Source organism: Strigops habroptila, chromosome 2, assembly GCF_004027225.2.
Source record: "Strigops habroptila isolate Jane chromosome 2, bStrHab1.2.pri, whole genome shotgun sequence".
Classification (NCBI taxonomy): Eukaryota; Metazoa; Chordata; class Aves; order Psittaciformes; family Psittacidae; genus Strigops; species Strigops habroptila.
In genome coordinates, this window is record NC_044278.2 from 11,767,449 (window position 1) to 11,780,622 (window position 13,174).

The 13,174-nt window shown below is 45.7% G+C and overlaps 1 protein-coding gene across 1 annotated transcript in view; it reads left to right on the plus strand.

Annotated features, from left to right (window-relative positions):
- Nucleotides 1-420: 420 nt before the first annotated feature.
- Nucleotides 421-13,174, plus strand: part of POLQ (DNA polymerase theta) — a 54,063-nt gene continuing 41,309 nt past the window's right edge. The window contains exons 1-5 of the mRNA XM_030472032.1: nucleotides 421-769; nucleotides 4,623-4,805; nucleotides 5,836-5,966; nucleotides 8,071-8,227; nucleotides 12,453-12,561. Coding sequence (XP_030327892.1) covers nucleotides 421-769; nucleotides 4,623-4,805; nucleotides 5,836-5,966; nucleotides 8,071-8,227; nucleotides 12,453-12,561 — 929 coding nt within the window. The remainder of the gene's footprint in view (nucleotides 770-4,622; nucleotides 4,806-5,835; nucleotides 5,967-8,070; nucleotides 8,228-12,452; nucleotides 12,562-13,174) is intronic.

Below are 13,174 nucleotides of genomic sequence, written 5' to 3' on the forward strand. Positions count from 1 at the left end.
AGGGGTGATGGGTTCAAACTGAAACAGGGGAAGTTCAGGTTAGATATAAGGAAGAAGTTTTTTACTGTGAGGATGGTGAGGCGCTGGCGCAGGGTGCCCAGAGAAGTGGTAAATGCTCCACCCCTGGCAGTGTTCAAGGCCAGGCTGGACAGAGCCTTGGGTGACATGGTCTGGTGTGAGGCATCCCTGCCCATGGCAGGGGGTTGGAACCGGATGATCTTAAGGTCGTTTCCAACCCAAACCATTCTATGAAATGCATTGACAAAGGTAAGTGTGGCCGTTAGGGAGCTAATCCGGCGTTGGGAAAGAGGAGCAATTAACCCCTGTGAGTGGTGTATGACTGCAGAAGCAGCAATCCTGCCGCAGGAGCTGTGGGTTACAGGGGCGTGCCGGGCGGTGGGTACCCAGCTGCCTGCGGGAATGCCCTCCCCACCGCGGGCATGGGGCGGCGGCGCGGCTCCCGGCCTTCCCCGGCGCCCGCTCGGGCCGCCGAGGGGAGCTGTCCTGCGGCACCGAGCCCGCCCGGCGGCCGCTGCGGCGCTGGGGGCGGAGCCGGCGTTTGAATGGCGCGGCGGGAAGATGGCGGCGTTCTCTCCAGGGCAGGCCCCGCTCCCTCGGCCGCGGCGCTCCGCAAGGGGCAGCTCGGGCGGCCCGGGGCAGGCAGACCCGCCGGGCTCCGCCGCTCCCTGCCGCCGCGCTGTGCTGAGCCCGCCGCCCGGCCTCGACCTCTCCCTGCGCAGAAGCGGCAGCCCCGCCGCCGGCTCAGCAGGTACCGGCGCGGGAGGGCGCAGCCTTCCTTCCCCTCCCTTCCTTCGTGTCCGGGTCGGTGGAGCGGGGCTGCCCCGCTCGGCCTGCGGGCCGGTGCCCGTTGTGGCAACATGGCGCTGGGGCGGGCCCGGCGCGGTGCTGGAAGGGGTCGGGGGCTCTCTGAGCCGCTCCGGTCCGGGGTGCGGAGCCTTGGCCCGGGGCCGGCTCGCCCTCGGGTGGAAGGACCGTGTCTTCCCCCTGTGAGGGCAGCGGCTGCAGCTGGGGTACGTTCTGGTGGTTACATGGGCGGTAGCGCACAAATAGGAATCGAAGGATCTTGCAGCCCTGTTCACTGTCTAGTTGAGGAAGGCAAGAAAACGTGTGTTCTGTGCATGCTTCTGAAGTCCCGCTCCTTTGACTGTGTGTCTTTTAACAGCAGCCTCATTCTTGGCTTGGCCTCTAGGTGCTACCATAATACAGACAATCGGTATTGTCTGCATTTTTTGGTATACAAGGCTGAATTGTGTTTTTAAATTGGTTCAAGAACACAATAAGCCGATACCGTGTATAGAGGCATCGCTTTAAGTGGTCCTGGTTTGTGCCCTGATAGCTGCAAATGTAGAAAAGTGTTTTCTTACATGACATCTTGCCTATATATATATATATACACACAAAATATCCAAGATGTTATATAAACATCTTGTGTTATATAAATATCTTGTGGCAAGATGTCATATAAAGTGGGCCTGCCGCCAGCCAGGACCACTGAAAGTGATGCTTCTAGATGCAGTACATCTTACCAGCTCATTGTGCTCTCAAACTGAGAGAGAAATCAAGGTGTACACAGCATCACGGTGTAGCTGACATCTAAAATGAAGATGTTTATGTAACATCTTGTAACTTCATCTCTTCTGCAGTTTTTCTGTAACTCTTTAAAACGTTTACATCCTTCAGCCTATTCTCCAGTCCTGTCCATCTTCTCCTTGATGTTGTTATGTTCTGCAAGATCCAGTCTTGTCAGCTTCTGCAAATGCAGCTGAGCAAGGCAATGTACATATTTCCACAGGACAACTCCTCAAAGATCATTGAGTAAGTGGCACACTTGTGTCCCGCTGACACTGCGTTTTGGAAGGGTTTCCTTTTGGAGAAATCTCATGTCTGGGGCTTTTACACAACACTCTGCATCTTCCTCATTTTGAGTGTGCATTTTCCTCACTCCTTAGCATTTTTCTAGTAGGTAAAAAAGGGATTAGTGTCACTGATATACTTCTGTACATAGATCTTTAAAAACCTGGGCACAAGTTTCCAACTCACATTCAGTGCTCCTCTACAGATGTTCTTCAAACAGCAGAATCACGTAATCGAGTACTCATTTCATCTTTTACGTGTAGTTCATTGGTTTTAACATTAAGAAAGAAGCTTGAGATCCCATCACGGAGGTTGTTTTTATGTTTCTGAATCCTAATTCTGCCCTGTTAGTCACTGTATTGGGTTTGCATGGGAATGTCTCAGTAGCAGGGGGGCTACAGGGTTGGCTTCTGCAAGGAGGTGCTAGAAGCTTCCCCTGTGTCTGACAGAGCCAGTATCAGCTGGCTCCAAGATGGACCCATCACATGAACCCAAAGCCATCAGTGACAGTGGTAGCGCATCTGGGATAAAGTGTTTAACAAGGAGAAAAGTTGCTGCACAACAGCAATTGCAGTGGGAGAGAGGAGCGAGAATATGCAAGCGCAACAACGCAGCAGACAACCCGGGTCAGCAAAGGAGGGCAGGAGGTGCTCCAGACACCAGAGCAGAGGTTCCCTGGCAGCCCCTGGTGCCAACCATGGTGAGGCAGGCTGTCCCCCTGCAGCCCATGGAGGTCCATGTGGAGCAGATACTCACCTGCAGCCCATGGAGGACCCTATGCTGGAGCAGGGGGATGCCTGAAGGAGGTTGTGACCTGTGGGAAGCCCGCACTGGAGCAGCTCCTGGCAGACCTGTGGCCCTGTGGAGAGAGGAGCCTGCACTGGAGCAGGTTTGCCGCAGGACTTGTCACCCCACGGGGGACCCAGCCTGGAGCAGCTTGTTCCTGGAGGATGCACCCCATGGAAGGGACCCACGCTGGAGCAGCCTGTTCCTGAAGAATGCACTCATGGAAGGGACCCACTTTGGAGCAGCCTGTTCCTGAAGGATGTACCCCATGGAATGGACCCATGCTGGAGCAGCCTGTTCCTGAAGGATGCACCTCATGGAAGGGACCCACTTTGGAGCAGCCTGTTCCTGAAGGATGCACCTCATGGAAGGGACCTGAGTTGGAGTGTGAGGAGTCCTTCCCTGAGGAGGAAGGAGCGGCAGAGAAAACGTGTCATGAACTGACCACAACCCATGTTCCACATCCCCCTGTACTGCTGGGGGTGAGGAGAAAACAGAGTAAAGCTGAGCCTGGGGATAAGGGAGACGTGGGGGGAAGGTGTTTTTCGGATTTGGGTTTATTTCTCATTATCCAGCTCTGATTTGACTGGTAGTAAATGAAACTGGTTTCCCCAAGTGGCATCTGTTTTGCCCATGCTGGTAACTGGTGAGTGATCTCCCTGTCCTTACCACAACCCATGAGCCTTTTGTTATGTTTTCTCTCCCCTGTCCAGCTGAGGAGGACAGTAAGAGGGTGGCTTTCGTGGGCACCTGGCCTCCAGCCAGAGTCAACCCAGCACAGTTTCATTTTAGGATAGACGAATCTGGTCTCAATTCCCCTTGGGAAGCCTGTTGTGCTGTGTGGCACACCGCTGTTCTGTGCTGGTGCTGCTCAGCTTCTTGGTTAGTATTTGTGTGGTACTTTGATTCTACAAAGAGAAGCAAAGCTTCCAGAGCTAAGCTAGATGAGGGAGAATGATCATGCCCCAGTGCCACCTAGGTTGGGGGTAACCTCAAGAAGGCAGCTGAAACTTTTAGTATGCTTGCGAGTAAAAACAGTAGCTGCTTATCCCCGCTAGTGTTTCTGATCCAGCCCCGCCTTGTGCTGTCAGCAATGGTGGGAAACTCCTCTCAGAGGTTTTGGAATGTGCCAGAAGAATGGCTACAACAGAGGCAGTGCACAGAACTGCTTGTTTCGCATCTCAGTTTGATAAGGTCTTTCACAAACTGTTTTATGGGAACTACATAGTCACAGGGAAGGCATTCCTGTGGATCGGAAACCTCTGTCTCAGATGAAGAAAGGGACAAAATGTTGGAGTTTTCTCACTGATTTGGAAAGAGGGAAGAGAAGGGGAGGGAGGAGTATCTGTATCCAGCAGAAAATCATTTAGGGTTATAAAGAAAAGAAATGGGACAATGATTAAGCTAGAGGTACTGGCCATGTGGTGGTGATGCTCAGCAGTGCTGATAAACTGAAGTAACACACATTGTACAGAGTAGCTTGAGCTGCTTGCTTGCTTTATGCAGGTTTCTTCATTCATTCATAAAGCAAGACAAAGGCTGGGCAGTTCTGTGGTCTGTGAGGATTACTGAGCTCTCTGTAGCAGCATGGGTGAAGATGAGATGGCAAATATGTTGTAACACTTATATTAATCAGTGCTGAGACTCTCTGAGTATGTATTTGGTAATGGCTGCTCTGTCTCAAAAGCAAATGTCAGAGCAAGTGTTTGGTGAAGAAATTATTTGAATACAGAAAATCTTAGAGGAGGAAAACTTGAAAAAATTCTTTCAGGAGATAAGCAGAATGGTGAAACATCCATAGGAAATGCTGAGGAAAAGAATAGGGAAGATAGTTTCTTCTTACCTTTCCTCATACTACAGGAGCTTGCAGAGAAATTTGACATTTAGGTGTATAACCTAAGTGACCTCAGGTTCAAGGATGATACTTGACTTCTTTGGTTTTTCATTTTCTCGTCCTAAAGGGCAACATCCACAGGTAAATGTTCCTGAAGAACAAGCAGACAAATTGCTCCTTGCAAGCTGGGGTCTTCCCAGAGCAGTTCTGGAGAAATACCACAGCCTGGGGGTAGTACAGATGTTTGAATGGCAAGCGGAATGCCTAATGCTCGGACACGTTCTGGAAGGGAAGAACCTAGTTTACTCAGGTATGCAAACATCTGACAAATCCAGTCCCCACTAACGTTCCCAGGGCCCTTTACAAGAATGTATTGGTGCTGAAGGTTTCTGATCTGGCAGACAAAAATGTCAAGATCCTGTTTATTCTGGAGAGACCCCACTGAGACCTCTTCCATTGCTGTACCTCAGACCTGGCTTAATGGACTCCTTTCCTGATGTGAGGAGAGACTTTCCCCCCCCATTTTCTCTGTTAATGTTCCTTTAGAAACTGAAAATTAGGAGTCAGTTAATGACGACTCTCTTAAGAAAAGTGCATTGCAGACTCTGCCAGCCAGGAACTGATGATAACAGCAATGCTTGATAAGAATACTGTGGAAAACCTTATTTACTATCTCATTTTTTCAGCCCCTTTACTGTTTCTCCTCACGTGCTCTGCTGGGGGTGGAGGGAGGCACACAGAAGGAGAAGTAGGGCTGATGGACCAGGAATCTGTGGGAAGTGACAAATTCAGTGTCTGCTCTTCATGGGAAGCAGGTCCCAGAGCAGCCCTGGGAGGATGAAGAACTTAGAAGGGGAGTGGGTGATTTTCTTAGGCTTGGAGTTGAGTTTTATTTGCTTGGTTCCAGAAGACTTTGGGCCTGATCACTAGGTAAGTGCTGTCCCCTGGTATGTGGCATCTCCTCCACAGTTTTCTGTAGACGATGGATGGCAAGCAGCAATGCTCACCAAGCAGGAGGGATTAATACATGGGCTAAGTCAGTAAGTTTGTGAGTGATCTCTTCTGTCTTTTATCTGTTCGTTATTTTCTCCCCTTGCTTACCTCTGAGCTGCTGTTGCTTCTGGAGCAGAGCTAAGAGCACAAGCCTTGGCAGCATGGTGGAAGAGGCTAGAAGAGAAATACTTTTCAGTCTTCTGGGGTTAACTGCGAATGTGGTTGTGGCTGTGGGAGAGGGGCATCAGTTGAGGAGTCCTGCCCAAGTTCTCCAGTAACTGCTTTCTATGCTAACTTTATAAAGCTTCTTCCTTGGATTTGATTTATCTATTTCTTTTTAATTCCAGCTCCTACCAGTGCAGGAAAGACTCTTGTTGCAGAATTGCTTATTTTGAAGCGAGTCCTGGAGACTCGTAAGAAAGCTCTTCTCATCCTTCCCTTTGTCTCCGTGGCCAAGGAGAAAAAATGTTACTTACAGGTAAGTAGCATTCCAAGAGGGTAAACTTATGGGTTTAGTTGTTGGGTCACGTTTTTTAAGCAGTTAGAGGTTTTAAGCATGGATTTGAGGAAAAAATAATATTGCAGAGTTGTTTCAGAAGGGATTTGTAGGTAATTTAAAATGCGCTCGTTGTAAGTTGGAGATAAAACCCCCGCAGTTTTAGCCAAAAAAGGGAGACTTGCAAAAATTTTCAGGAGTTAATTAAAACATTTTATTTCAGCTTTGACTTCTAAAGCATTGTTACTTGCATTTGTCATAGAATCATAGAATGGTTTGGGTTGGAAAGGACCTTAAGATCATCCAGTTCCAACCCCCTGCCATGGGCAGGGACATCTCACACTAGACCATGTCACCCAAGGCTCTGTCCAACTTGGCCTTGAACACTGCCAGGGATGGAGCATTCACAACATCCTTGTGCAACCTGTGCCAGTGCCTCATCACCCTCACAGTAAAGAACTTCTTCTTTATATCTAACCTGAACTTCCCGTTTAAGTTTGAACCCATCACCCCTTGTCCTATCGCTCCAGTCCCTGATGAAGAGTCCCTCTCCAGCATCCTTGTAGATCCCTTCAGATACTGGAAGCTGCTCTGAGGTCTCCACGCAGCTTCTCTTCTCCAGGCTGAACAGCCCCAGCTTTCTCAGCCTGTCTCCATACAGGAGGTGCTCCAGCCCCTGATCATCCTCGTGGCCTCCTCTGGACTTGCTCCAGCAGCTCCATGTCCTTCTTATGCTGAGGACCCCAGAAATGCACACAGTGCTGCAAGTAGGGTCTCTCCAGGGCAGCATAAAGTGGCAGGATCAGCTCCTTTGACCTGCTGCTCGCGCTTCTTTTGATGCAGCCCAGGACACGGGTGGTTTCTGGGCTCAAGCGCACACTGAAGTGGCTCATGTTCAGTTTCTCATCAACCAATACCCCCAACTCCTTCTCCTCAGGGCAAATTTATTCACAGATTTTTATCATACACAAACTTTAAAGGAATTTTCTAATTAGAGATTTCAGCTGAAAAAACTACAAAGAGAAGGTGTCAATGTTATCTGAATGGATAAAAGGATATTTTAGCTTTCCTTGGGGTGTTCTACCAGAATTTGGTGCCTTTGATTTCACTCTGACTTCACTATAACTTTGTTCTGACAGAATGTGCTTATGTCTTGGCTTCCCCACCCCAGCTATTTGAAAACAAAATTACAGTGGGAACGGTCTTTTAAAACAACAAAAAATACTTTTTCTTGAAAGACTTTCATTGCAAACACAAGCTCATATGTCAAAGTAGCAACAATTACTGAAGACAAATCCAAAACCAGCAGGCATTTTGATCAGTTTCTGGCATTTAAGACATTTTGGGTGTTAATAAACTGGGATGGTACCTTAACCTTGCAAACTGCTAGGAAATACTACAAACTGAGTGCAAAAGCTGCTTTGTAGTGATTGATAATGGAGACATGTTTTTGCTTTAATCTTGTAAAGCTGGAGGATTTTCAGTGTTGTGTTCTACTACTCCTGGCCTAAGGTTTGGCTGTAGCTGCACGTACTTGAAATCATATGGTATCCTACCCATCTAGTTCAAACCTCTGTACCTTTTGTTAATGCAATGTGTAGTATGCCAAAGTGTTGGCACTGCAGTAGTAAGCTGGAGAAGAAAAGAAGTTGTTGTTTCTTAACTTTCAGTGGGAGATGTGACATCTTTGTGTTTGGGATACCACATTTGGCTTTTGCCCAGGATTTCTCAGGAGCAAGGCTCCATCGTACATAACCCACTGTTATTATAAACTGTTGTACTTGTGTTCTCTAACCTTTTTAACAGCAAATGTTTAATACAAAACAGTCATCCTCATCTCTTACTCAGCTACCTACACTTTATCCTGCAATGTGTACTGTATGGCTTTGGAAATAAAGTTGACAGTGAGGGGAAAAAAAAAGATGTAGCAGTAAATGGCTGAACTGTGGCTTTAATCTCATTACTTGGCATTTTAAGTACTAGAAATCGTGGTTGTAGGTTGCAGGCTTTTATGTGTTTCCAGCAGGCATTGGTCAGAATTCAGAGTTGTAACCTTGGTGTGACATTCTGTATCCTTGGAAAACAGGCACTGTTTCAGGATGTGGATGTGAGAGTTGAAGGCTACATGGGAAGCATGTCTCCTGCTGGACGTTTCTCTGCCCTGGATGTTGCTGTCTGCACCATTGAGAAAGCCAATGGTCTAATCAATAGATTAATAGAAGAAAACAAAATGGACTCACTGGGTAAAATACTAAGGCTTGAATGCTGTGGGGATGAGATTTATTACATACTCTAAGTACATGTGAAGTCATGGGATATTTTGTGTTTGCTCAGTTCTGTGTGTGTGTGACAGACATGCAAGATAAGAAAATTGAGCAGCTTTTTTCCTCCAGAGCACCTCTAATTTGGATTTAGGAAGGCAATCAGGGCTATTCTTTGTAACTTGGTGGCTGGGGTGTGTAGATAGAAGCTTCAGGTCTTGGTCTTGGTTTGTCTGACATGGATGACAATCCATGGACAGTGATTAGCTGCATTAAGTAGTGATTTCCATAGCTAGAAAATGTCTTCTAAGTTCAAGAATGTACGAATGTTTGTTTTGGACAGAGATTGTGGCATCCATGGTTTGTCTTCAGTTAGCTCGAGGAAGAGGAGGAATTGTGTTTGGTGCATATCTGGGTCCGGATAAGTGGAATGAACACATATAGCTCCTCTGGGTAGGCACAGTGACCAAGGAGGGCTGTGCATTTGGAGAGAGATGTGTTTTCCTAGTCCAGTCAGAAATTTGTCAGCTTTGTTTCCATGCTCAGTAAAGCTATGCGCAGTTATATTTTATACAGTAATCCCTCCCAGGTTCATTTTGGCCTGAAACATAGCTGGTTGCTATTTTAAGACTATAAAAATTGGAAAACTAGATGAGTATTAAACTGCTCTGAGACCTCCACTTATGAAACTGCTGTTCCATGGGCATCTGGCATCACAGTATTCTGGAGCATTATATGCCAGAAGAGTTTATTAAATACAAGGGAGAATAAGGGAAATAAAGCCTTGCAGTTTTTTTCAGAGTGTGAGATCATGAGATAACTCATTCACACCTGCATCTATAGGGGCTGAATCACCATGAATGCTTTAGACTGCCAGTGGGCTGGAAGATGAGTGGGTGATCATGGTTGTGCAGCATTTTAAGCTCATTCAAATTAAGACTCCTGCAGTCCAGCCCGATTCTTGAATGTATAGCTTCATCCCTTCCCTTGCAAGAGAACGTGATCATGCAGTTAGTTATTTCAATATATGACTACTCGGTTTAGGGGTTTTTAGTTTTGTTTTAAATGAGTTTAGTTTGATCCTAGGTCACCACACTGTACAAGCTGTTACTGCCAGCAGAAGGTAGAGAGTGGGGTCGTGATGTCCATATTTATGTTGGCTTGGAAGCATGCTCAGTATACTAAAATGTATTATTTAATGATAACATCTTTGAGAAGCTAGAGATATGCCAAATCCCTTTGGTTGGTACCTTCCTTCCATCCCTCTATTTTGTTGTGCTAAGATGAATGTTCCTGAGAAGAGTCATAAAAGTATAACCAACAAAGTGATTACCAGATTTGTGTTTGAATACATGTCCTCAACACTGAATACCTCCATAAAGCATGATGGTTTTTCTTTCACCATTTGAAAACACCTGTGTTGCAACCCTTCGTTTCCCTTGTGCTCCAATATAACTGTATAACTGAAAGAAGGGTAAAAATATTGTGGGTTCTTTTTCTTTATGTGCTTATTTAAAATGATTTTTTAAATTAAATTTGAGGTTTAAAATTTATCAAGTTCTCACCTTAAAGATGAAGTTTTATTTGGAGATAAATTTTCTTAAAAGCTGCAAAATACAGGCATGAACTTAAAATGCCAGTTTAACTGTCCCCTAAACCAAGGCAGCATGTCTGAAACTGCAAGATTGTACCTTGTCTTCTAAGTCTAAATTTAGACCAGTTTATAACGAGGGTGTTTTATCTTTTGAGATGAGTTACTGGGAGATGACTGCAGTTCTGGCTGGATTCCATCTCAAGCTTGAGCTGTTCCTTTTGTTGATGTCAACCCCATGCTGATAGCTCACGTTGCCTTTGGAAATCATCGAGACAAACTCAAATCCTGTGCCTGGCAAAACTGTCTTTGCTGTATGAAGCAGTTAAAAGCAATTTTGTGTTGCTAATTATAATGGAACGTGTGTCAGTTTTGAACATCCAGGTACACAAAAGATGCTGTTCCTCTTGTTGTTCAGCCTCTTGACTGATGCTAAAGAAATCTTTAAGAAAGTGGTTAGAGAAGAACCTGCTGCCTTCTCAGTGTGTCAGTGGGGAATGGGTTTTGTGATGTGCTTGTGATGTGCTGTTGTGATACTTAACTTGTTTCTTTTCTTAATTTAAACTTGAAAATTAAAAATTACTGGCTTAATTGTATTAAAAAAAGGGATAATCAAATCCTCCCTGCCTGCTATTCAGAACTTTTTCATTTTAGGCAGGATGTGCACCTGAAGCAGCCTAGTTATGCTACAGTTAACATGTTGGATAGCTCTTGGGTACTTTTTTGGAGGTGTTTTTCAGCAGTCTTCTAGAGACCTATTTGCAGACAGAAACAGGAGACTGAGGCCGCATTCTCAGTTGCAATGCAGTGTGATTCAGTTCTGGCCCCACTTGCGCTCCTGAGCTTGCTGTTGAGTAGAAGATGCCATTGCATGCTGGGACCTGAAGTCCTCCTTGGCTGCAATTCCATTTCCAGATGAGGATCCACTTTGTGGAAAACGCTGGTTGCCTGATGGCTGCTGCTGTGTTATCCCAGCGGATGTGCTCTGAGCACAGCCTAACCAGAGGAGAGCACTGTGCGTCTGTGCCAGGCAGGTCTCACCAGCTTGCAGGCTGTCAGGGCAATAAAGCCCACAGGTCTAGCGTGGGCTTGAATCTGTTTTCCAGCTGTGTAGAAGCAGAAGGTGCACAACAAGTGGCCAAAGCATTCTCTGTGCTTTGACCTGTAGGTACCACTAGTGTTCTGTGCCTCTTTTCAGATAGCTGAAAATGCGCTGCTTGGCACAAAGAGTGGGAAGGTAACTTGCAGGCATTTCACTTTGGTAGATACCTGATTACCCTGTCCTGCCTCAGCTGCTGGGAGCATTCAGATGACTGTTGTATGGGGAAGCAGGAAGAAGCTTTTTCTGGTAGCTGAATAAATATGTATTTGGTGACCAACAAATTACCATTTTTTACAAGTGAGCGCAGAACACAGGAAGTACAGGAAGACAGAGGAGCTGGATGGGTGGGAGTTTGTACAAGAGGCTGATGAAGCATTGCAGCACTCTTTTCTAACTTAAGTGCTTTGAAAGAGAAGGGGGGAGAAAACAGACGGAGGGAGAAGGAACATATGTAGGAAGGAGAGAAAAAAAGTGAGCAGGAAAAAAAGCATTGAAACAGATAATAAAGGTCACATTTGCCCTTAAGCTCCTGCTATTTTAGCTGTACTGGGAAGATATTACATAGCTGCACCAACGAGGGAAAAAACCTCCCCAGCAGCAGAACTAATGAAGCCTGGTGTCTTCTATGCCCTGCTTTCTTTTGTTCAACCTTCCTTCAGCCTCTTCCATGGCCCTGTGACCCTGTTGGCTGGCCAGAAAAGGTTCATGCTGCTGCTAGTTGGGATGTGTGCAGGAGGTAGCTGAGTTGTAGTGGCTTTATGTTTTCCCGTCAGGGGAGATCCTGGATTGCTCTGTTGTCTTCTTCTGAGAGTCAGAAAGCTTTTTAGACATTATTCTTTTCAATAGTTCTGCATTTCTCACACATTCGATGGAGGTGGCTAATAGATTAAAAATGAATTTGCAGGAGGTAGGATGACAACAGAACAGTTGTATCAGGATTTTTCTCAATAGAAAGGCAAAGTTAAATAGTAGAGCTCATTCAGGTTTGGTTAGTGAAAAAACGTAATAATAGGAAGCAGGGTACGCCAGTGTAATTACATCTACTCTAGGGGTTTTTATCTGACATTACTGGATTAGTAAGGAATGATGTTTTTACTAAGGCAGTGATGTCAACAAAGCTTTTGACTAGCTCTTTTGGGCTCCTTTCTAGATACTCTGAAGCCTGGGGGTTTTTGCTTGCAAAGAGGTTCCAGTATAGAGGCTGCAATACTGTTTTGCATGGTGGCCAGACTAATAACTCAACCTGTTCATGTTTATTTTTGTAAACATGAACAAGCATTTTTGTAAGAGCTGCTTGTGTGTGTGTGAGGTTTTTGGGGGTGTGAAATGCCATGACATTGGTCATGATTCGCCTCTTTCAGAAGAATCACTGGCAGAAGGAAGTGGTGTTGGTAAGCACAGCTGCATTTGTGGATATAAATTTCAGTTCATCATGTGGAATCTGAAAGGAAAGAGGCTATCTGTTCTTAGTTTGTCGGTTTGCCACATATAACCTGAGTGCTTCTCTTTATCAGGAGTGGTGGTTGTGGATGAGTTGCACATGCTGGGAGACTCTAATCGAGGATATCTGCTGGAACTCCTCCTGACCAAAGTTAGATATGTTACAGAGAAGGTTGCAAAACGGTGGGTGCACCAACATGTTTGTCTCTTAATGCTAAATTATGGGTGGTTCTAAATATTCTGTGCTATGGGTGACAGGAAATCTGGGTTAGCTCCAGGTTTTCTAAGAGTGGTGACCTATTTTGGTTATTAGGGTCTCATCATACTGCCTCTCAGGGGCCTGCCATTGTAGTCAAAACCTTTTGTCCTCATGGTTTTCAATTTGTGTGCTGCCATGGGATTCATTCTCTCAGGAAAAGAAATAAGGCTGAAGCTTTCATTTACTTTTTTTAGCCTATTTATGTAAAAAAAAAAACAACCCAAGCCTGGATTTCTTTTAATGTTTTTGCCAGCGGGCTTGCTCTGCTTCATCTTTCAGTGTTTCATGGAATGGGGTATTTATCCTGCTGAAATGGTCAGGTATTGTGGAAGAATGAGCATGCTGTTAACTTGTCAATGGTGAATTGATCAGAAGACTTGAGAGGATGTGCCAGTAGTCTGCTCAGGTAGCACTGCTCAGGATGATCTGTAGCATGAGCTATCGTAGTGGTTGCATGGTTTCTTGCCTTTAGCACAACTGACTGGATGCTGGAGAACAGATTTGGTGCTTCAGAAGAGCTTTAGAGGCTTTTAAGAA